Source organism: Bombina bombina, chromosome 6, assembly GCF_027579735.1.
Source record: "Bombina bombina isolate aBomBom1 chromosome 6, aBomBom1.pri, whole genome shotgun sequence".
Lineage (NCBI taxonomy): Eukaryota > Metazoa > Chordata > Amphibia > Anura > Bombinatoridae > Bombina > Bombina bombina.
In genome coordinates, this window is record NC_069504.1 from 119,846,824 (window position 1) to 119,872,113 (window position 25,290).

The following is a 25,290-nucleotide window of genomic DNA, read 5'->3' on the forward strand; positions in this document are numbered from 1 at the left end:
AAAGAACAATCCCAACCCATAAAGTGGGAGAGTCCAATCACAGAGAGGAACAATTTTTCAAGTATATATATGGTATAGAACAAGAAAGAATAAGGTCAATGGGGGGAGGGGAATCATTAGCATGAAAGAAATAGTAGCTCGTCTCCTGTTACAGGGGATCTTGAAAAGAGAGGGGGGAATAGAAGAAAAAAAAAGGGGGGGGGATGGGTGGTGTGGCATAGGGTTACTAGTGCAGTTTATTTAGTAATGCCTTTGAGACGCTGATTAAATAGTACCATTCCACAACGCTAGGATAAGCTCGTACTTATCCAATTTATGGTTTTTTAAATAATAATACCTTTCCATGAGAAGCATTTCATTCACCTGAGAGTACCATTCACTTAATGTAAGGGGACTTTGTGTTTTCCACTTTTTAGGGATCAGCTTTTTTGCGCTTGTGATCATGATTAGTAGTAATGCTAGATGTGCCTGGCTTTGTGTTTTTGGCAGGGCCCGGAAGAGTAAAAACTCTGGTGTGTTTGGTATTGTGAGATTTAGAATCTCAGATATTTTGTTCCTAACCCCACCCCAGAAGTGTGTGAGGCGCGGGCAAAACCACCATATGTGTATAAGAGAGCCATGCTCGCTACAGCCCCTCCAACATGTGGGGCTGAGGGTAGGAAATATCTTATGTAATCTGGAAGGAGTTAAGATACCACCTGCTCATGAATTTTATATGCGTTTCCTGGATGTTTGAGGACACTGAAGACCTCTTAACCAACCTGAATGCCTTTAACCAGGACTCTAAGTCCGGTTCCAAACCTAATTCCTCATTCCATTTTATTACATAAGCCGGGAGCACATCAGTCCCTTGCTGGACAACCAATTTATATAGAAGGGAGATCAAGTGTTGCGGCGTATTTTCCGCTACACATAAGGTTTCAAATGATGTTAATGACCTTCCAAATTCTTGTTTTCTTTTATGTCCGGTTATAAAGTGTAATAACTGATTGTAGTGTAACCATGAGGCAAATAACAAGGGCTGGGATTCCTGGAGTGCGGCCTGTGAAATTACTTTTCCATTCAAAACTACTCCAGACATAGAGCCCACCTTCAGTGTATAGGGTTTGATTTTTCTAAATCCCAAATTATAATGTGGAAGCTCGGGATGTTCAAAAATTGGCGTTAGGGGGGAAAATTTTGTGGATATATGTGTAGACATTGCAATAATCGTATCCCAATTATTAAGTGTTTCTTCTGTGAGATGGTATTGGGAAACCCTATTGGGCGGAGCGAGGGAGGCAGCCAGGCAAGGGAGCCCACATTTTGTACCCTGAAAATCTGTCTGTCTAAGGTGATCCATGCTTTATGGTCTGCGTTTTGTGCCCACTCAACTATCATTTGTAGGCCTATCGCTCTCCTATATGATAAGAGATCTGGTAAACCAAGTCCTCCTCTATCTCTTGGAAGGTACATAGTGCGTTTTGGTATTCTGGGTTTGGTTTTAGTCCAAATGTATTGCTCAATTAACTTTTGCAGCTGGACTATATATCCTCTAGGAAGTGCTATGGGTAGGGTTTGGAAAAGATACAGAATTCGGGGCAATATATTCATCTTAATAACTCCTATTCTACCTATCCAGGAAATATATTTATTCTTCCAGGAGGAAAGGTCAGCAGCTATGTCATTCTTTAGCGGGGCATAGTTATATTTAAAGAGTTCTGCGGGGTCAGATGTTAAATATATGCTGAGATATTTTAATTTCTTGTTTGCTAGGGAGAGCTTGTATTTTTGTCGTATAGTTTGTATAATTTGTGGACAAGTATTGACATTTAGTAATTCTGATTTATCTAGGTTAAGTAAGAAATCCGAGGCCCTCCCATATGCTCTAAGTTCGTCCAGGAGTTCAGGAATAGACTCAGCAGCGTTAGTCAAAGTATAAAGGACATTGTCCGCGTATAAAGCCTGCTTGTACTCTACATCATCTATCCCGACACCCGTAATACGTTGATTGGTACGGACTTTATAGGCCAGTACCTCTATTGACAAAGCGAACAACAGCGGTGACAGGGGGCAGCCCTGTCTGGTGCCGTTGCTGATGTCAAAAGAGTTCGATAAGGTGCCGTTAACTCTAATTTTGGCATTGGGGTTTGATTATAGTGCGGAAACTGAATGTAAAAACGCCTGGCCAAATCCCATTTTCTCCAGAACCCGACGCAGGAAAATCCAGCTAACCCTATCAAAAGCCTTCTCCGCGTCGGTGGAGAAGAGCACAAGAGGAAGACCTGAAACCCTGGCATGGTTGATTAATTGCGTCACTTTAATCGTATTATAAGTTTGTATTTATTTTAACTAGGTAGAATAGTTACTAAATAGTTATTAACTATTTACTAACTACCTAGCTAAAATAAATACAAATTTACCTGTAAAATAAAACCTAACCTGTCTTACACTAACACCTAACCTTACACTACAATTAAATAAATTACCTAAATTAAATACAATTAACTAAATTAAATACAAATACCTAAATTACAAAAAAAAAACCCCCACTAAATTACACAAAATAAAAAACAAATTACAAGATCTTTAAACTAATTACACCTAATCTAATAGCCCTATCAAAATAAAAAAGCCACCCCAAAATAAAAAAAACCCTAGCCTAAACTTAACTACCAATAGCCCTTAAAAGGGCCTTTTGCGGGGCATTGCCCCAAAGAAATCAGCTCTTTTACCTGTAAAAAAAAATACAAACAACCCCCCAACAGTAAAACCCACCACCCACACAACCAACCCCCCAAATAAAACCCTAACTAAAAAAACCTAAGCTCCCCATTGCCCTGAAAAGGGCATTTGGATGGGCATTGCCCTTAAAAGGGCATTCTATTGCTGCCCAAACCCTAATCTAAAACTAAAACACACCCAATAAACCCTTAAAAAAACCTAACACTAACCCCCGAAGATCCACTTACAGTTTTGAAGACCCGACATCCATCCTCAACGAAGCCGGGAGAAGTCCTCAACAAAGCCGGGAGAAGTCTTCATCCAAGCCAGGAGAAGTGGTCCTCCAGATGGGCAGCCAATGCATCAGCCAATAGGATTGAAGTTCAATTCTATTGGCTGATTGCATCAGCCAATAGGATTTTTTCAACCTTTATTCTGATTGGCTGATAGAATTCTATCAGCCAATCAGAATCTAAGGGTAGCATTCTATCAGCCAATCGGAATCTAAGGGACACCATCTTGGATGACGTCACTTAAAGGAACCTTCATTCGCCGGGAGTCGTAGGAAAAAGAGGATGCTCCGCGCCGTATGTCTTGAAGATGGACCCGCTCCTCGCTAGATGGATGAAGATAGAAGATGCCGTCTGGATGAAGACTTCTGCCGTCTTGAGGACCACTTCTCCCGGCTTGAATGAAGACTTCTCCGGGCTTCGTTGAGGACTTCTCCCGACTGTGGAGGATGGATGTCGGGCCTTCAAAACTGTAAGTGGATCTTCAGGGGTTAGTGTTAGGTTTTTTTTTTAAGGGTTTATTGGGTGGGTTTTAGTTTTAGATTAGGGTTTGGGCAGCAATAGAGCTAAATGCCCTTTTAAGGGCAATGCCCATCCAAATGCCCTTTTCAGGGCAATGGGGAGCTTAGGTTTTTTTAGATAGGGTTTTATTTGGGGGGGGGTTGGTTGTGTGGGTGGTGGGTTTTACTGTTGGGGGGGTTGTTTGTATTTTTTTTACAGGTAAAAGAGCTGATTTCTTTGGGGCAATGCCCCGCAAAAGGCCCTTTTAAGGGATATTGGTAGTTTAGTTTAGGCTAGGTTTTTATTTTATTTTGGGGGGCCTTTTTTATTTTGATAGGGCTATTAGATTAGGTGTAATTAGTTTAAATATCTTGTAATTTGTTTTTTATTTTGTGTAATTTAGTGGGGTTTTTTGTAATTTAGGTATTTGTATTTAATTTAGTTAATTGTATTTATTTTAGGTAATTTAGTTAACTGTAGTGTAAGGTTAGGTGATAGTGTAAGACAGGTTAGGTTTTATTTTACAGGTAAATTTGTATTTATTTTAGCTAGGTAGTTAGTAAATAGTTAATAACTATTTAGTAACTATTCTACCTTGTTAAAATAAATACAAACTTGCCTGTAGAATAAAAATAAAACCTAAGCAAAGATATAAAGAAAGCGATTGAGGAATATTTTCAATTCAATACTAACTCTGTTAATATCACAAGTACATTATGGGAAGCACACAAAGCTGTAGTCAGGGGCTGTTGCATACAGCTCAGTGCGAGAAAGAAGAGGTCTCGTATTGCAGATTATAACAAACTCACACTAGCCGTTAAGGAGGCGGAGGACATACATAAACGAAATCCAGATAACCCAAACACACTAGTTAGGCTCACTGAAGCGAGGACAGCATTAAATAATCATCTACAAAGGGAGGCACACAAAAAAGCTCTTTTCCTTAAAAAGTTCTATTTTCATGGTGGAAATAGAGCAGGTCCGTTGCTAATATATTGCGGAAAAAAACCTTTGTGAATCACATATACAGCATTAAAGACAGCGAGGGGAGGAAACAACATGAAAGCCCAAAAATAGCAAACTCCTTTAGGAAATATTATGATAGCATTTACAATCTTTCAAAAGAGATAGATTCCCCCCCGAATGACAGAAATACGCTCATTTCTGGAATCGGTAGACCTACCCACAATCAATGAACAACAGAAGATTTAGATGCTCCAATTTCTGCTCAAGAGATACTAGCCGCTATTAAGGATATGCCCTCGGGTAAGAGTCCTGGACCAGATGGTCTGACTAATAAATACTATAAAATTTTCCAAAATATATTAACATCCCCACTGTTATCCCTATTCCATACACTAGACAATAAAGGACAACTACCACCATCGATGATGGAAGCACATGTATCAGTCATCCCCAAACCGGGAAAAACCCATGACTCCCCCTCAAATTTTAGACCTATTTCACTCCTAAATACGGACCTTAAAACACTGGCAAAGATCTTAGCGTTGCGTTTGGGTTCAATCCTACCAACACTAATTCACATAGATCAAACCGGATTCGTGGCAGGCAGAGAGACCAGAGATAACACCATTAGGGCCCTTCAACTTATGGAATATGCCAAAATAAACAAAAAATAGACAGTTTTTCTTTCCACAGATGCCGAAAAAGCTTTCGACCGGCTGAATTGGGATTTCCTTTTTTCTACTCTTAAGAAATTTGGCTTTGGAGACATAATGATAAATAGAATCCGGGCGCTCTATTACTCACCAAAAGCACGAGTAAGAGTTAATGGAATTTTATCAGATACATTCCGAATTGGTAACGGAACGAAACAGGGTTGCCCCCTTTCCCCTTTATTATTTGTCCTAAGCATAGAAACATTAGCAGCCCGCATTAGGCAAAACAAAGATATTAAAGGAATTTCCTTGGGTGAAAATGAATACAAAGTATCACTATATGCAGACAATATCCTGCTGTCCCTAACTTCACCACATACCTCCTTAGCAGCAGTTACCAAGGTATTTAAATTATTTGGTGACCTATCATATTTCTTAATAAATCATTCCAAATTTGAACTGATAAATATTAATTTTTCCAAAACAGAACTAAAACACACTGTTAGATCATTTCCCATATAAAATACAACCTAAGGCTCTAAAATAAATCTAACTCCTAACAACAGGCTGCTCTTTAAGCTAAACTACTCCAAACTCCTAAACACTACTCAAACTGAACTAACCTCCTGGTCAACAAAACCTCTTTCTTAGCTGGGTAGGATCCATACTCTAAAGATGACAACATTGCACAGAATACTGTTCACAATGTAAGCTATTCCTATCAAAATTCCCGCACCATTTCTCACTAGATGGCAAGGCATACTGAATAAATATATCTGGGGTCCTATAAAACCCAGAGTAAGCAGAAATACCTTATACAGACCACAGAGGGAGGGGGGATTGGGCCTCCCTTGTATTGACATGTACTACAAAGCAACAGGACTTCAAAGAATATTAGACTGGCATAGAAATCCACATACTAAAGCATGGGTAACAATAGATTCTCATATTTTAAAAGTCCCCAACGCTGGAGTCTTGTGTTGGATCCCTAAAACCCATAGAATAGATTTGACAAACACTTATTCCCAATATGAGATTGTGTTATCTATTTGGGATAAACTTATAAAACCTCATCCTCAAATTTAAACCCCCAGATCACCATTATCACCAATTTCCCCCGAATGCCGAATTCTTGGGGGGAATGGAATACACAAAAACTTTACTAACCCAACCAGACATAGGATACACAATTCCTATTTGCCATTTGTTAGCCAACCATAAAGTTAAACCCAGAAATGAACTGACGGACTATTTAAATGGGGCCTTCTTGCAGTGGCTCAAGTATAGGCAACTTCCACACTTGGTCGACACGTCAGAATATAAACAAGACTGGACAAGAACGCCAACCCCCTTTGAAATTCATAGTCTAGGGAAAGGTCCACTCAAGCACTCACTGTCTATAGCCAAGTCCTTATTGGCTAATAGCACTAATACAGGGTCACCAGCTTTCACACACAAATGGAGCACAGAAATTAAAACTGACTTAGATGAATGTGCATGGAAACGTATTTATTACTTTACTAAAACGGCATCCAAGTCAGCAAAAATTGTAGAACTAAACTATAAAATAGTGTCAAGTTGGTACCTCACCCCATCACGCTTAAAAAGTATATATATTCCACCTCATCAGATAAATGCTGGCGAGGTTGTGGCCTTAGAGGAACGATACTACATATATGGTGGAGTTGCCCTACCATTCACCCGTTTTGGAAACAGATAGAATCCCTCCTGCAATTCCTGTTTACCCCTTCTTTTATTTTAGAACCTACTATTGCTCCGCCAACGCCTATTACAGTTTATCCTTAATTCTGCTAAGACCTCGATAGCTAGAAACTGGAAGAATCCCACAACCCCGAAACACTGACATTGGAGGAATATGGGTATTTCAGAATCCAACGGCTAGACGCTTTCTTAGATATAAAGTTTTACTGGGAGACGATAAAGCACCAGTTCTTTGCAAATAGACAAGAGGTTTCATGACTCACAGATGGAACCAGTACTTACTATGATATTTTTATTAAACACTCACAGATGATTGAAACCCAGAACTATCTGGCTTGAAGGCTCACCTCATACAAAATGATTAAATACACCTAGATACCTACCCTTAGCGGCTTGTAGATGTGTATAAATGCAAATGTACAGTTAGATCAATCAATCTACAAAAAAACTTTAAACAAACTGGAAGTACATAATGTGCTATGTACCCTTATGCCTGTACTATGTATCATCACATACCTGTTGAAATTGTTGAATTTATTGATGTTTGTCGTTATGTTTGATCTATTCCTACAAAACCAATAAAAACCATTGAAACAAAAATAAAACCTAAGCTAGCTACAATGTAACTATTAGTTATATTGTAGCTAACTTTGGGTTTATTTTACAGGTAAGTATTTAGTTTTAAATAGAAATTATTTAGTTATTAATAGTAGGTTTTATTTAGATTTATTTTAATTATATTTAAGTTAGGGGGTGTTCAAGTTAGACTTAGGTTTAGGGGTTAATAAATTTAGTATAGTGGCGGCGACGTTGGGGATGGCAGATTAGGGGTTAATAACTGTAATGTAGGGTGTGGTGATGTTAGGGGCGGCAGATTAGGGGTTAATAATATTTAATAGTGTTTGCGAGGCGGGAGTGTGGCGGTTTAAGGGTTAATAACTTTAGTATAGTGGCGACGTTGGGGACAGCAGATTAGGGGTTAATAAATGAAGGTAGGTGGCGATGCTAGGGATGGCAGATTAGGAGTTAATAATATTTAACTAGTGTTTGCGATGCGGGAGTGCGGCGGTTTAGGGGTTGATATGTTTATTCTAGTGGCAGAGATGTCCGGAGCGGCAGATTAGGGGTTAATCATTTTATTTTAGTGTTTGCTATGCGGGAGGGCCTCGGTTTAGGGGTTAATAGGTAGTTTATGGGTGTTAGTGTACTTTTTAGCACATTAGTTATGAGTTTTATGCTACAGCTTTGTAGTGTAAAACTCATAACTACTGACTTTGCGTTACGAATCTTGCGGGATAGGCTGTACCGCTCACTTTTTTGCCTAAAAAAAAGCTTGTAATACCGGCGCAATGGAAGTCCCATTGAAAAAAGACTTTACGAAAATTGCCTAAGTTAATTTGCGGTACGGCCAAAAAAGTGTGCGGAACAGTGAAAAAGCAGCGTTATGAGCCTTAATGCTGCTTTTTTACTCATAACGCAAAACTCATAATCTAGCCGCTTGCTATTAAGATGAGGCTGCATTAAAATCCCCTGTTTTTTATGTTGAAAGAAATTTTAATTAAATTTTTTGATTCCAATAAAATAACAAGTATACACATGTACATTCAGCAAAATAATACAAGTGATGAACTTTCATTATTGTCCATTATGATGATTCTTAACTTGGTTTTATGGTCTAAATAGTCTTCTTCTAAGGTTCTCAAATTACATAGGAACTCTTTATTGCTAACCAGAAGTCGTGGTATGGTGCGTTGACTACTTATAGCGATAGAAAAAAGAGAACAAGAAATAAAATACCAGATAGTATAATATAACATAACATAACACAGGCTACAATAATTGATTATCCACAGACCTATACCACCTAAACCAAAGGGGAATAGGTACTCGGCACCCAGTCCCGGCTCTCCCCCGCACCCCCCAATGTGTGTGAGGGTTATTCTATTGCTTTTCAGTTCCCCTTTGTCTATTAGCTTCGTAGTACATGATAAATGGTTCCCACTGGGTGATGAATTCCTCCTTCGTGTTAAGGTTTTCTGCTGCTAAACTAGCCATTTCGTAATGGTGATTTATTTTCCTCTTGATAAATGTAAAGCTTGGTGGTTAGGATTTCGAATATTGCGCTATACAGATCCTAACAACTGTACATATGGTCATTACCATTTTTTGGTGTTGTTTTAAAATATTGTAAATTGGGAAGTGCAGCAGTGCTTGTTCAGGTGATAAAGTGATATCTTTATGAAAAATTAAGCTTAAGGAACTCTGAAGTTTTTTCCCATATATCTTTATCCCTGTCACACTCCCACCACATGTGCATGTATGTTCCTCTTTCGTTACATCCTCTATAGCAGGAATTCAAAGAGGGTCTTTCCGGATTTACGAATCTAGTCGGGTGAATGTACCATTTAAACGCCACCTTAAGGAAGTTCTCCCTCAGAGTGGCATTCTGTGAAAAGGAAAGACCCTTCGCTAAGTTAGACTTCCAAGTCTCTAAAGTCCAGGACTTGTTTAAGTCTCGTTCCCATTTCAGCATGTGTGGAAACTTTGTCTCCCCAAAATGCTTATTAAATGTAGGGTATAGTAGGGAGATAGAACCGTGATTAACCTCTTTTGATAAGCAAATTGACTCGAAAGCCGTACTTTTTGATAATCTTGAGAGCTCAGTTATTTCTTTAGTCCTGGACTTTAACTGTAAATAGTGGTACCATATATTTTTATCTCCGGGGTCGATGTCTCTGTATTGTTCATATGTGAGGAAACTACCATCTATGTATACATCTGCAATTCTATAGAGTCCTTTGTTGGCCCATTTCTTTTGAATATTTAAGTCTATTGAAGTCTGTGGTAAGACTAGAGGAGTCAATTTTGAGTTAGCTTGAATTAGGGGGTATGTTGTCGTCAGTTTGTTCCATAGGAAGATCGTGTGTGATATCGCTATATATTTAAGTAGTAGAGGGGGGTTATACCTTTTTGGGGTCCATAGTAGCCTAGATACCTGGCCTGTGTTAGCTATCTGTGATTCTATCTGCGTCCAGAGGGGTTGTGGTTTCCTATTGAACCAATGTGTCGTTTGTGCCATGCGTGCCGCGTAGTAGTAAGATGTCAAATTTGGGAGACCCACTCCCCCTCTCTCCTATGCATACTCATGATTCTTTTGTTTATCCTAGCTCGCTTTCCCTGCCAGATGAAGCTTAGGATATCTGTCTGCAGTGCATTGAGTTCTGCTATTGGGATACTGATTGGTAAGGATCTGAATAAATACAGTAGTTTGGGTAGTAATGTCATTTTTGCTGAGACAATCCTCCCATAGAAGGAAATCTTAAGCTTTAGCCATTTATACGTTTAAACATTGGGAGATAATTTGCTTGATATAGAGAGTATATATCGGTTGTAAGGTATATTCCCAAATATTTAAGTTTTTTATGTGCCCAATTAAAGGAGAAATTAATTTCTAGGAGCTTTTTATTGTGTTGGGGTAAATTAAAACTGAGCACTTCACAATTGTCCCCATTTATTTTATACCTAGATAAGGTTCCATAATGGTTAAGCAATGCATATAGCGGAGGGAGAGAGAGGAGAGGAGAGGATTGGTCAGTATAGTATGATGTCGTCCGCGAACAGTGAGATTTTGTATTCATTATCCCCTATTTGCAGCCCCGCAATATTCGGGTCGTTTCTAATTTGAATGGCCAAAGGCTCAATACACAGAGCGAACAATCCCCTGTTTTTTTAAAGTCCATTACTATTTAAAAAGCTTGAAAACTCTGCAAAAAACATTGTGGTTTACATCCTTATATAGCTAAATTAACTTTATCATAGAGAAAGCTGTTCATAATTTCTTTAGAGTCTCTCAATATAAATGAATAAATACAATATAACTTTCACAACCAAGGGGAATCTTACAGGACCATTAAATACAGTAGAATTGCATAATCAACGAGGGGATAATAATGAGACGATGCGTAGCACTTGGCACAAGTTTTAAATGAGTAGATATTTCTGAAAAATTTCAAAATTAACTTTAAAAGGTGTAAGTATACACTGTGAATTCTTGCACATGCTCAGTAGTAGTTGGTACCTCAGAAAGTGTGCATATAAAAAGACTGTATAGTTTCACAATGGAAGTAAATTGGAAAGTCTCTTAAAACTGCACGCTCTTGCTAAATCATTAACGTGTCATTCTTACTTTAGTGTCCCTTTAATAATTTATTATAGTTTGCATGGTACAAGATATTCATTTAAAAGAACACTCTATGCAAAAATGAAATGCTCATATTTGTCTAATTTCTCCAGAAAGGGGATAAAAACATTGCAACTTCTGAACAAGACACAGTCAGTGAGCTAATTAGGAGAGGTATCCTTATGTGAATCGAAGTATTGGCTTCATCCTGCTCAGGTTCTATCTCCTAGCAGAACTTTATTTATGTGTTTAACCACTTTTAGGGAGTTACATTTATTGTTTGGGAGCATTTTGTTTATGCACTAGAATGTTGTTTAAATTCATATTCACAAATTTTATAATAGTTTAATATAAGCTTTGCTACATAACTCCTGCATCAGAGGACAAGAAAGCAATCCAACTATTAACACATATCTTTAAATGCGATTAAAGCTACGCATTACATACATTTTATATAAATCCGTACAGCAGAGCCTGTTACACTGTTAGCATAAATACCTGCTTGGAATAAGAAGCTGTTCGCCCGACAAAGGTAAAGCTATTTGGAACTTTTCCAGCAACTTAAAATACTGTGACATGTAATTTTCAGGAAACTTTATCTTCTTCTTAAGAAAATTCTTCACATCAGAACAATTGATAATTCCTTTAGGATATTTCTGACATCCATCAACTCTCACAGTCAAAATCTGTCCAAAACAGACAAAAAGAAAATGAAAAATACTAAACGTTGCACAAGCTGGAAGATCTTATTTCCTCTTTTATATTACAGATAGGAAACCCTTTATCCAAACTGCTTGGGACCGGAAAAGGTTTGGATTTCAGAATAGTTTGGATTTTGGAATATTTTTATCTGTAAAATGGGACTGTTTGGAAAGGTGATGGAACCAAGTGTAAACAGCAATATCGTATGTCATTTAGGCAATATTTACTTACATGTTATCATACAGAATATGGGCTTCATGTACGAAGTCCTTGCGAGGCAGGTTTGCATATGCGAGCCTGCATCCCGCAATGTAAGAAGCAGCGGTCATTAGACCTCTGCTTCTTACACCCTATCCCACCTCTAAGGTGTCAAGGGAAAATCAACGAGAGCTCGCTTGCTCTCGTGATTGACAACCCCTTCAGTAGAGTGAATGAAGAGGCGGGCAATACACACTGCGATGAGTGTGTAATAATACATACGGGCCAGTGGACAAACAGATCTACTGCCCATATGTAGCGAAGGTGGGCGGACAGTTTCGAAAGTTGAGAAGCTGTCCGCCCGCCTCTTAGTACATGGGGCCCTATAAATGCAACCTAAAGGTAGTTTTATATAATTTTTCATGCTGTACTTTTGTATAAATAGTACCATAAGAAAGATAGTACAGTACTGTAACCAGAAAGCTAAGATTGTTGTTTTAAATAAATATAGATTAGCACTTGCATTTTAATACACAAAAACCAAACTAGAGTCAGGCAGAGAAGATTTTGACTTACAGGCAAGGGGAAAAAAAGTAAGTTTCGATAAAAAAAAAAAAAAAAATTAAATATTAATTAAAAAGTTTGGATTTCATAATAAGTTTGGATTTTGGAATTCCGAATTTAGATATTTATTTATTTTTGGTAATTTTTTACTTTAAACAGAGAATGCAACATAAAAACCTCAAGATAATGCTGCAACGTTTAGATTTTTAATGTTGCGCATTCTGGTGCACACCCACAAAAAACAGTGATATGGTTCATATAACTAAATTTATGCTAAAGCTGTCAATTTCATTTTTCAATTTCTAAATTTCCTGTAATTACTGTCTGAAATATTGTTATATTGAAAGCTGTTTATGAAGTTGATAAAACGTAAATAAAGAAGACTGGCCTTGTTTTATTATACTTGGCACATGAAGCAGTTCTTTACAGAGAATAATCTTACACCTTCTTCCTGAGCTACAAGCGGTTTTGCTTCAAGGATAGTAAAACAAAACCATCAAAGTGAATGTTTTCTTCCACAATACAATGAATCCAGTTGTTCCTGATATCCTTATTCTCTTTCAACAAGTATTTGTTTAAATATTGTAAAAAATATAAACAAAATTGTGAATAAATATATATATTTTTTTATCTATTTCAATTTAAAATCACACTGGGAACATGTACTTCAGGAAAATGATCAAACCTGCTAAACTTACATACTTGTCCAGGCTTGGACCATTATTACAAATTAATTTTGAATCTATGATACAAATGGGAAAAATATGTTCCAGATGGTAAAAACGATAATCGATTATTAAAATAGTTGTCAACGAAACACATGGTATTGTGTTTTATGGCTATGTCCTTTGCCTAAAGGACGTCTGCAGACGTCTTTTTACTTTTTCAGGACAGTATACGTTTACAACTACTCCTGGCTTATGTGCAACCCAGATATAATAGTCATCATTTGGATTGTTTATATTAAATCAGGTGATTTGGAACTATGCTTTGCATGATATAGTGCCAAGCTTGTTATTTACACCTTGCCCCTAGATTGATGGGAGTTATTTGAATTGATGTGCACTATTATCTGTTTGCACAATTATTAGTGTATTGCTTGCTATTGCTGATTATATGTACTGTATAAATAAATGTGTAAGGCTTTGTCCTGTTATTGATATACAGTCCTTAGTGCTTCTGATTTTGTTTTTATTGTTTTTTTTTATATTTTTAATAAATTGTGATAATATGTACCAGATTAAACCTTTATAAGTATATATTAGTTATTTTTAGAGCGGACTAGATATTTCCCCTAACCTTATAGCTGGTTATTTACCATTGCATATAGATATTCAAGATATTTTTATGTTAGAATGAAGTCAAGGGTTACTTTTATGGAGAGGCCCCTTGCCAAGGTGGAAAACACTTTGCATTGGTGAAGAGCTAACAAAGATAAATATCCCACTTTGGTGAAATTGGCAAAACCCTACTTATGCATCTCAAGAACCTCAACGCCATCTGAGTGCCTCTTCTCTGCTGCAGGAAATATAGCTGCAAATAGAGAACCAGACTTAGCCAGAAACATGTGGACATGTTGAGATTTTTGCATTTCAATGCAAAGTTTCTGAAAGAGTGAATAACAGAATGTTATTAACAGTGATAGTCTAACTCTTTCTAGTTCTACCTCTTTTCAAACAGTTTGTGGTTTTGTTTTGTTTAATTATAAAACTGTGCTCTGCTGTTTAAAAATTGAAGAAACAGTTGTGTTAATGTAAAGTTTTAGTCTGAAGTTTATATTTGTAACACTCATTATGTGGATTTTATTTAAAACATAGAAAACTATTATTGATTCTCTTTTTATCCGATTAGTCGATTAATCGAAAAAATAATCGGCTGATTAATCGATTATGAAAATAATCGTTAGTTGCAGCCCTAGTAAAAACATTTCCACAGCACATTAACGCTTTACTTAATATTTAAGGGTAAGAAATGTAGTAAAGAAAATGTAGAGGTTTTGCTTTATGCTATTTTTAAATAAAGATCTTTCCAAAGTTTCTTCTAACTCCAGAAAGAGGTCATATGGCAATATATCCACAAGTACTGAATATGATATTATCATCTATACTGTATATATGTGTGTGTGTGTGTGTGTGTGTGTGTGTGTGTGTGTGTGTGTGTGAAAGCTATAGGCAACATATCAGCAGATTGAAATGGTCCAACATATTCATAAATTAAGATCTTCCATCCATAATCATTAAACTACTTATGTTTTTTTCAGTTATTAGGAAGAAACTGAAAAAGAATTAGCAAAGTTAAATGAACACAAGGCAGAGAGTATTGTTACACTGCAGTAATGAATGATTTATACAACAATGTATAGAGGTTAATGAAGATTGCTATGGGGATGGGCTTAAATTACAGACTTAAATGGACTATAAGAATTCCATGTTTCTGATGTGTCTGATAGTATAAATAATGTATGTGGGTGGCGGAAGAAATCAGTGAACTAGGTTCACTAGGTTATAGTAAGCTATAAGGCAATAGTTATCTGTGATAAGAAGTACAATTGTTTGGAGGGTTATACTAAATATACGTGGACCTATAATGCATACATTTTCATATATCATTTAATGCTCAACACTTTTTGTTCATTTAATCATTCCTTTAATTACAAATTGCGGAAGTATTACAAAAGTATTTTTATATTTCAAGGTTTCTTTTAAACATATGGATTTTAGAAAGAACAAAATAAAAACCTGTGCCATGATTTTGCAAAGCCACTGTGGCTCCACAAAATAAAGATCTTGAAGCTGGAGTGCTGGATCTTTGAAGTGCAGCAATACACCTGTAGAAAAAGATACATAAACAACATCAGGACTGTAAAAACCAAAACAAGAACATATGTTTGGGGACAACTGCCTAAAATTGCAGATCTTGATGCTTTATGTCACCTCTATCCTTAAATTCTTAAGCACACACACCAAAGGTGAACATTTCTATTGGCAAATAGATAAAGATGATTCAGATGGAGAATGCAATTTTAAACCACTTTCCATATAAAATATCATGAAAGTCTGACATGGTTCAATGAGTTTGGTGTGGGTAACTAGAGTGGCCTGCACAGAGCCCTGACCTCAATCCCACTGAATCTGAAAATGTTTTGCGAGCCAGACCTTCTTGACCAACAAATGTTATTTCGGTTGAACGGCCAAAAATTCCCACAGACACACTCAAAAGTCTTGTGGAATGCCTTCAAAGTCTTATAGCCACAAAGTGGGGTGGGGGGCAGTGTGTGTGTATATGTATATATATATATATATATATATATATATATATATATATATATCATTTATTTTATTTATTTTTAAACACACATACATACTGAACATGAAAACCTTTAACACAGGAAAACAGTAGAAAGCAATTTAAAAAATGTTTTAAGAGGTCAAATTCGATGGATTAGATGAATCCAAAACTACTTTAAAAATCTCCTAAAAGTGTTTTTCTGATTATATCTATTATATCTAAATATTTTCATGAAAATTGTGGGTATTTATGTTATTGTTTTTTCAACCATCATGTAAACCTATTTTAAATTAAGATAAATGAATAATAATATGAATAATCTTGTAATTCTTTTTAAAATATTTATAAATGGTTTAACAGTATATATGAAATTTAGCAATTTCAAACAAATATAGCAAGATTTAGATATAAGAAGCAGATAAGTTTGAACAAAATGAAAATGTAAGGATGGAGGAAAGGAAATTTTAACTACAGCAACGTAATCGTTTTTTTACTGTAGGAGCAACCAAAATGTGGAATTCACTGCCTAATGAGGTAGTGAATGCTAATACCTTAGATACATTTAAACATTGCTTAGATACATTTCTGGCTAGAAAAATAATTCAGGGATATGATTGCTTGTGTTAAATGGGTGACATTTAGCTTTTATTGTAGATCAGGTAGGATCTGTATAGGTTGAACTACTAATATGGTCTTCTTTCAACCTCATCTACTATGCTACTATGAAAAAGAAACACAGAAAATGTGTGAAAAGAGACAAATGTTACTATTGCTATTTACCATGACAGATTACTCATTGTCTATAGGGATATAAAATGCTGTTAATTTACAGTCAAAACTGTTAAAGGGACAGTCAAAATTAAACGTTCATGATTCAGATTGGGCATGCAATTTTAAACAACTTTCCAATTCACTTTTATCATCAAATCTGCTTTGTTCTCTTGGTATCCTTAGTTGAAAGCTAAACCTAGGTAGTTTCATATGTTATTTCCTAAGCCCTTGAAGGCCTCCTCTTATTTCAATGCATTTGACAGTTTTTGACAGCTAGAGGGCGTAAGGCCATGTGTGTCATATAGATAACATTGTGCTCATGTCTGTGGAGTTACTTATGAGAGGTCGCTGGTTGGCTAAAAGTAAGTCTGTCAAAAGAACTAACATAAGGGGGCAGTCTGCAGAGGCTTAGATACAAAGTAATTGCAGAGGTAAAAAGTATATTAATATAACCGTGTTGATTATGCAAAACTGGGGAATGGATAATAAAGGGATTATCTATCTTTTAAAACAAACAAAAAAATCTGGGGTAGACTGTCCCTCTAAAGGGACTAAACTTTCGGTTTTCACATTATATTATGTATTTATAATCACATTACATGCATTGAAAGCACTTACAGCAAATCTCTGTGATTCTTAATTTTAAACCCAACTTTGTGCTCAGCACACACACACACACATATACACACACACATATACACACACACACACATATATACAGTATACACACACACACACATACTGTATATACACACACACACACACACATATACCAACACATATACATATACATACACATACACATATACACACACACACATATACCAACACATATACACACACATATACATACACACATATATATATATATAAATATATACACACACATATACCAACACATATACACACATATATACACACACACACACATATATATATATATATATATATATATATATATATATATATATATAAAATATACACACACATATACACACACAAACACACACACAAACACACACATATACACACACACCTACTGGCCACCCAATTTCAGAATGATTTCTGTTCACATTCTTAGAGCTAGGCTGTACAGCTAATCAGAAGCTGTACTGCCCACACTTATTCAGAATAACACGGCACACTCTAATAGCCCTGTTCATAGCTGGTTTCAATGACTGGGGTGTGTGTGTGTGTGTGTGTACACTGAGTACATAACTGGATTTAAAAAAAAGAATTGGAAACCAAATGACATACTGTTCTTGCTTTATGTGTGACATTTATAACAGGCTCTTATACCTAAAGCTTAGTGTCCCCTTAAAAGCAACAGCAGACACATTCCAAGACCGTCTGGAGTCATATATTTGGGAGAGCACATTTTTTGGGGACAGTTAAAAGCACAGGGGCAGTTGTGCCATTGCTGGTTTAAAAGATAAATACTTATGCTTTTAACAAACCACTTCTATTATAGGTACTTATATGTCCCTTTAGGGGCCAGCAGCCTACATTTCCCATGATACTCAGGCACACTTTAGGCTGGTTGAGTATCATTGGAAATGTAGTTGCAAAACATCTGGGGTGCCAAGGCTGCTGACCCCTACACAAACTGGATGATGTAATGTCCTGTCTGGAAAAAAAGTTTCTTAATAAACATGTCATTCTTGTTTTTCACTGATTAAATATGTTCACGTTACTTGTATCATGTTGAATAAAATTCAAGTTGATGCTCTTTACCCATTGAAACTAGATATAAAGAATGCATAGCTCTGGTAACATAACCAAATATTACACTTTAAAGGGACAGTCTACTCCAGAATTGTTATAGTTTAAAAAGATAGATCATCCCTTTATTACCCTTTCCCTGGTTTTGCATAACCAACACAGTTATATTAATATACTTTTTATCTCTGTGATTACCTTGTATTTAAGCTTCTGCAGACTACCCCCTTATTTCAGTTCTTTTGACAGACTTGCATTTTAGCCAATCAGTGCCCTCTCATAAGCACCTCCACAGGCGTGAGCACAATTTTATCTATATAGCACACATGAACTAATGCCCTCTACCTGTAAAAAACGTCAAATGCATTGAGATAAAAAGGCGGCCTTCAAGGACTTAGAAATTAGCATGAGCCTAAATAGGTGTAGCATAAGTGTATGCTATGTAGTGTGTGTGTGTCTGCATGTATAAGTGTATACTATGTAGTGTCTGTGTATCTGCATGTATAAGTGTATGCTATGTAATATGTGTGTCTGCATGTATAAGTGTATGCTATGTAGTGTGTGTGTATCTGCATGTATAAGTGTATGCTATGTAGTGTGTGTATCTTCATGTGTAAGTGTATGCTATTGTAGTGTGTGTGTATCTGCATGTATAAGTGTATGCTATGTAGTGTGTGTGTATCTGCATGTGTAAGTGTATGCTATGTAGTGTGTGTGTGTGTGTATCTGCATGTATAAGTGTATACTATGTAGTGTGTGTGTGTATCTGCATGTATAAGTGTATGCTATGTAGTGTGTGTGTGTATCTGCATGTATAAGTGTATAATATGTAGTGTGCTACTGTGCATATTTGCTGACTTTAAAGGCCAGAATTTTGAATATTAATGGGGAATGCAGAGAGCAGTTTTAAAGAATTTATTATTAAATGTCCAATTAAGATAAAAATATTTAGCAATGTCTTTGCAAAGGATAATTACCAGTGGTTTGAGCTTGTGTTTGATTCGCTGCCTAAGTGTATTAAAATCTATGACTTTATTTAGAATTTTATTTATATTGCTTTGGTCTTATGATTGTTAAGCCCCGCCCACCACAATTTCAATTTTTTTTGCCGGGGGGGGGGGGGGTGTCCCTCTTTTGAATTTTGAAATGTTGGGAGGTATGGAAATGTAATGTAAATACATTTGTGTTACTAATCCAATACTATAATCTCTAAACAAATACCATTACTGCAATTACCTGACTCATTAAGGAAATGAACAGCATGTTGTAGTTCATTTTCATCCAGTTGTAAATGATTTTCTGTTAAAATGTCCAACATTCTTTGGTGGATGATAACAGGAAATTCAACAGCAGCATTTTTCCGTTCATTTAAAATTCTCTTCTCAAGCTCAAGGTAACTGTCTGGGATAAGCTGCCCAAGAACAGGCTGATCTCTAATCTGAATAGATACAAACAATTTCAGTAGCTGATGGAAGAATTATTAGCACCATAGTACATCAAGTAATAGCAGCTAAATATGAGGCTATAAACAAAAAAAACTTTCTTACAATGTATTTGAATATAGGGCTGGACATTTCTATTAGTCCGCGACACAAGTAAAAAATTAGTCTTTAACCAATATATTCCAATGTTCTCTCTAGAACCTATTTAGAGACAGATTAAAAGTGGCAAGCTATTTAGCGTGTATTACTATATATACCTATACCTATATATAAATTCCTATAGATATAAGATATAAATATCTATTTTACCATTACTATTATACATTTTCACATTTATATAGAAATATATATTAAAGGGACATTAAACACTCCATTTATATAGCCTACCTTGGAGTGTTTTTGTAAAAATGTATAGTTTTGCTTATTTTTTAATAACATTGTGCTGATTTTAAGACTCCTAACCAATCCCCAACGTTCTAGATGTATACTGATGTCCCAGCCTAACTTCATCAACAGTGCTAAACTTAGATGTATACTGATTTCTACAGATTCATGTGGCTCCTGTTTGTATAATATGCCTTTTCATAGGGGGGGGGGGGGGGGGGGGAAATCTACTGTTCATGTTTTTCCAGCCCATTTTACTGGGTGTCCCAGCCTAACCTCATTAACAGTGCTAAACTTAGATGTATACTGATTTCTACAGATTCATGTGGCTCCTGTTTGTATAATATGCCTTTTCATGGGGGGGGAGAATCTACTGTTCATGTTTTTCCAGCCCATTTTACTGGGTGTCCGAACCTAACCTCATTAACAGTGCTAAAATGGGAGCTTCTAAGTATTTTTTTAAAAGGTTTTATACTGGATTTTTATATCAGTATCTGTGCATATTCTTCTTTATAGTAGTGTCTATTACATGCAGTTATATGAAAATTGGTGCAATTTATGTTTTGAATTTTAGGTCTAACCCGGTGTCGGTTTAGTGCACATGAATTACTAATCTTGAAATATAAATATATTAAATATTACAAAATTGTATTAATTATTAAAAATGACTATACATACCGTAAAAAATAAATACTATATAATATATATATATATATATATATATATATATATATATACACACACATATATATACTGTATATATATATATATAATATTTAGAATTATTTACCGTATGTATAATTTAATAATTATTAATATTTTTTAATATTTGATTTTTTAATATTTCAAGAACCCAACCTGCTTTAAGATAAGTAATTCTTCATGTGCGCTAACCCGAAACCACGTTAGACCTAAAGAGCAAAACATAAATCGTGTTCAGCATATTTTGCACATACAAAAAAATTAAATTTTTATAATTAAACATATATTTCTATACATATCTGATAATGTAAATGTAAAATAGATGTATATACCTATATATATAATACATATATATATATATATATATATATATATATATATATACACAGCATATATATATATATATATATATATAAAATATATATATATATATATATATTCACACACATACATATTTACACACACAGATATTTATAGTTCTATATATATTTACAATAACATTGGAATGTGAAATATGTATAATATATATATATATATATATCTAAGTAAAACACATAACTAAATTTGTACACACACATATATATGCACACATACGCATATTTTGACATGTATATGTATGTATATATACACACATTATAGCCCTTTGCAGTCAAACACATTGTCATATACCTTTTAACCCTGATAACTTTTTTCCCCCCAATATTTATGTGAATCATTTTTATATCAGATAGTGTTTATAAGGGTGTAACTGTAATTTTCAATGTATTTATGTTGTGTTCAGTGCTACTTTCTTTTTAACACACTACCCTCGCAAGGTTTTCAGTCGTGCTAACCCAACAAGCGTAAAATGCAAAAGAGCTCTTTCACTATTTCCGTTGTGCGTAAATAGGCAATATCGCTCAGGCTCAATAGTTAGCGTGCCACTTGTATACTAGCCTTTAATGGGCACCCCAGCAGGCTAATTTTAAAGCTAATATTGAGCTAAAATGTAATTATTATTTTTTTAAACGCTAGGATTTAAGGCACAGTGCTTTTCTCTCAATGAGGTGACGTTTTCACCTCTATATTAATAGCCGTGCTAGTCATATGACAGTGTTCTGTATGCTAGCACGGCTATTGGTTTAGAGGTGGAAACGTCAACCCATTGGTAAAGAGCTCTGTGCCATGGGCAGCTGGAGGCGCTAACTTTAGTGAGGTACTGAGGTTTAGCACCCTTTTTTACTATGTGATCACTGAAAGTCCACTATATATTTAAGAGATGGTAAATCCTAGCGTTTTATAAACGTTAGGATTTACCATCACTTTAATATGATTCCGATAAGATTTACTTCTATTATTTGCTTAATTCTGTTGTTATCCTTTGTTGATAGAGCAGCAATATGCTACTGAGAGCAAGCTGAACACATCAGATAAGCCAATCACAAAAGGCATATATGTGGGGCCGCCAATCAGCAGCTAGCTTCCAGTAGTGTTTCACTGCTCCTAAGTCTACCTAAATATGCTTCAATAAGGGGTACCAAGAGAATAAAACAAATTTTGTTTCAAATTGCATACTCCATCTGAATCAAGAATTTGCTATACTGCTCCACCCAGCTACTTCATAATTCCAAATTTTCTGTTGGGAACACTGCACTGCATGCATTTCTTAAAGAGGCATGAAACCCACAATTTTGCTATCATAATTCAGTTTTAAAAAACGTAAATTGTTTTTGCAGCACTTCAAAGAGTTTATACTTGTGCACTTACGTGATCTAAGTACCTGTTTTGTTTCCCATTTCCATAGTGTATGAAAATGATATTCTAGCTCATGTTACAAAATCTTTCTTGCACAATAAAAACATTTTTGAATGCTGAAATCTACATACTCAGAGAATTCATAAAGATCTGTTACTGTTAAAGATTATAACATAGATACTAGTTACCTTGAAATTTAAACACTGCTTTATTATTGCCTTTCTAAGCTTTGCCAAAAGGTCATTTTCCTCATTGGCATTGATAAAATGGTGTTCATGGATAGAGGGAATCCCACGCTGATTAACCAGTTCGGTTTTTATCTTAGTTATACAGGCTTTCTGGTGTGTTTCATCAGAAACATCTAGATGAGTACCCACAAGAATGACTGGGGATGATGGGGCACGGGCCTGTAAGAAAATAAATAAACTTTAACAAACGTGCACACTACTGCATATGCATAGACAAACTGTAGAGAACTTGTAAATTGTTCTATTATTAGACTGTTTGTTCTGGATACTGGAATGTAGAAAGCTCAGCATGGGGAATCAAAATAATTGCTATGAATTCTCTATGAACTGCCGGCGGGGTTTATGTAATACCCCGTTGTGCGAGGTCAAATTACGGGCGGCGAAGGTTCCCACGATTGTGCCGAAACCTGCGCCGTATATTTGATTGCGCCCATAGTGGTCAAGACATTTACATGCATTTGAACCTGCCTAGGTATGCTCTCAAGGAAAGGAGATATGTTTTAAAGGGACATAAAACACTTTTTTTTCTTGATTCAGAGCATTCAATTTTAAGCAACTATTCAGTTTACTTCTATTATTATCAAATTTGCTTCATGGCATCCCTTGTTACAGTAGCAGGAATGCACTGTTTGAAGCTAGCTGAAAACATCAAGTGAACCAATGACAAGAGGCATATATGTGCAGCCACCAATCACCAGCTAGCTCCCAGTAGTGGATTGATGCTCCTGCTTTTCAACAAGGGACAGTAAGAATACAAAGCAAATTAGATAATAGAAGTCAATCAGAAAGTTGTTTAAAATTGTATGCTGTATCTGAATCATGATTTTTTTTTTAAATTGTACCGTCTACCTGAATTATTAAAGTTTAATTTTGATTCCATGTCTTTTTATCGACCAACAAAAATGAATATTAATGTATTGCTTATAATAATTGTTTTGTTGTAAGTCTAACCATTCTTGTGTATACAGACTTGAAGTGGTTTAAAATGCTAATCTAAGGCATGATATGCAAATGTTGGCTCTTGGGCTATTTTGTTACACAGATGTTTCATAGTAACAAAAACAATTTACTTCTTACATTAGAATACAGTTGATCGAAAATTCTGTGCTGCACAGGTCCATTTACATATCTGAAGAATTGTCTAATTTCAAACATTCAAACCAAATTTGTTTAAGTTGATGAAGACCCATTTTTTTTTAGAATGTAGCTCTTCAATAATACCTCTAGGGTTATGCTTTTCATATGAGTTCTACATATGTGTCTACTGTCATTGTAGAACAAATGTAACTATAATAGAGGGAGTATTGTGCACTCTACAATATAAATACATAAAAATTTAAAAAAAAACAAAAAAAAACATATATACAGGGAGTGCAGAATTATTAGGCAAATGAGTATTTTGACCACATCATCCTCTTTATGCATGTTGTCTTACTCCAAGCTGTATAGGCTCGAAAGCCTACTACCAATTAAGCATATTAGGTGATGTGCATCTCTGTAATGAGAAGGGGTGTGGTCTAATGACATCAACACCCTATATCAGGTGTGCATAATTATTAGGCAACTTCCTTTCCTTTGGCAAAATGGGTCAAAAGAAGGACTTGACAGGCTCAGAAAAGTCAAAAATAGTGAGATATCTTGCAGAGGGATGCAGCACTCTTAAAATTGCAAAGCTTCTGAAGCGTGATCATTGAACAATCAAGCGTTTCATTCAAAATAGTCAACAGGGTCGCAAGAAGTGTGTGGAAAAACCAAGGCGCAAAATAACTGCCCATGAACTGAGAAAAGTCAAGCGTGCAGCTGCCAAGATGCCACTTGCCACCAGTTTGGCCATATTTCAGAGCTGCAACATCACTGGAGTGCCCAAAAGCACAAGGTGTGCAATACTCAGAGACATGCCCAAGGTAAGAAAGGCTGAAAGACGACCACCACTGAACAAGACACACAAGCTGAAATGTCAAGACTGGGCCAAGAAATATCTCAAGACTGATTTTTCTAAGGTTTTATGGACTGATGAAATGAGAGTGAGTCTTGATGGGCCAGATGGATGGGCCCGTGGCTGGATTGGTAAAGGGCAGACAGCTCCAGTCCGACTCAGACGCCAGCAAGGTGGAGGTGGAGTACTGGTTTGGGCTGGTATCATCAAAGATGAGCTTGTGGGGCCTTTTCGGGTTGAGGATGGAGTCAAGCTCAACTCCCAGTCCTACTGCCAGTTTCTGGAAGACACCTTCTTCAAGCAGTGGTACAGGAAGAAGTCTGCATCCTTCAAGAAAAACATGATTTTCATGCAGGACAATGCTCCATCACACGCGTCCAAGTACTCCACAGCGTGGCTGGCAAGAAAGGGTAAAAAAGAAGAAAATCTAATGACATGGCCTCCTTGTTCACCTGATCTGAACCCCATTGAGAACCTGTGGTCCATCATCAAATGTGAGATTTACAAGGAGGGAAAACAGTACACCTCTCTGAACAGTGTCTGGGAGGCTGTGGTTGCTGCTGCACGCAATGTTGATGGTGAACAGA

At 36.0% G+C, this 25,290-nt stretch overlaps 1 protein-coding gene across 3 annotated transcripts in view; it reads right to left on the reverse strand.

Moving 5' to 3' along the window:
• The window catches only part of LRRK2 (leucine rich repeat kinase 2), a 649,887-nt gene that overhangs the window by 218,791 nt on the left and 405,806 nt on the right, over window positions 1–25,290 (reverse strand). For all 3 annotated transcript variants that reach the window (XM_053716587.1, XM_053716586.1, XM_053716588.1), the window contains 4 exons: window positions 22,708–22,926; window positions 19,494–19,695; window positions 15,218–15,306; window positions 11,514–11,701 (listed from right to left, as the gene is read on the reverse strand). In XM_053716587.1, the coding sequence (XP_053572562.1) occupies window positions 11,514–11,701; window positions 15,218–15,306; window positions 19,494–19,695; window positions 22,708–22,926 (698 nt within the window). The remainder of the gene's footprint in view (window positions 1–11,513; window positions 11,702–15,217; window positions 15,307–19,493; window positions 19,696–22,707; window positions 22,927–25,290) is intronic.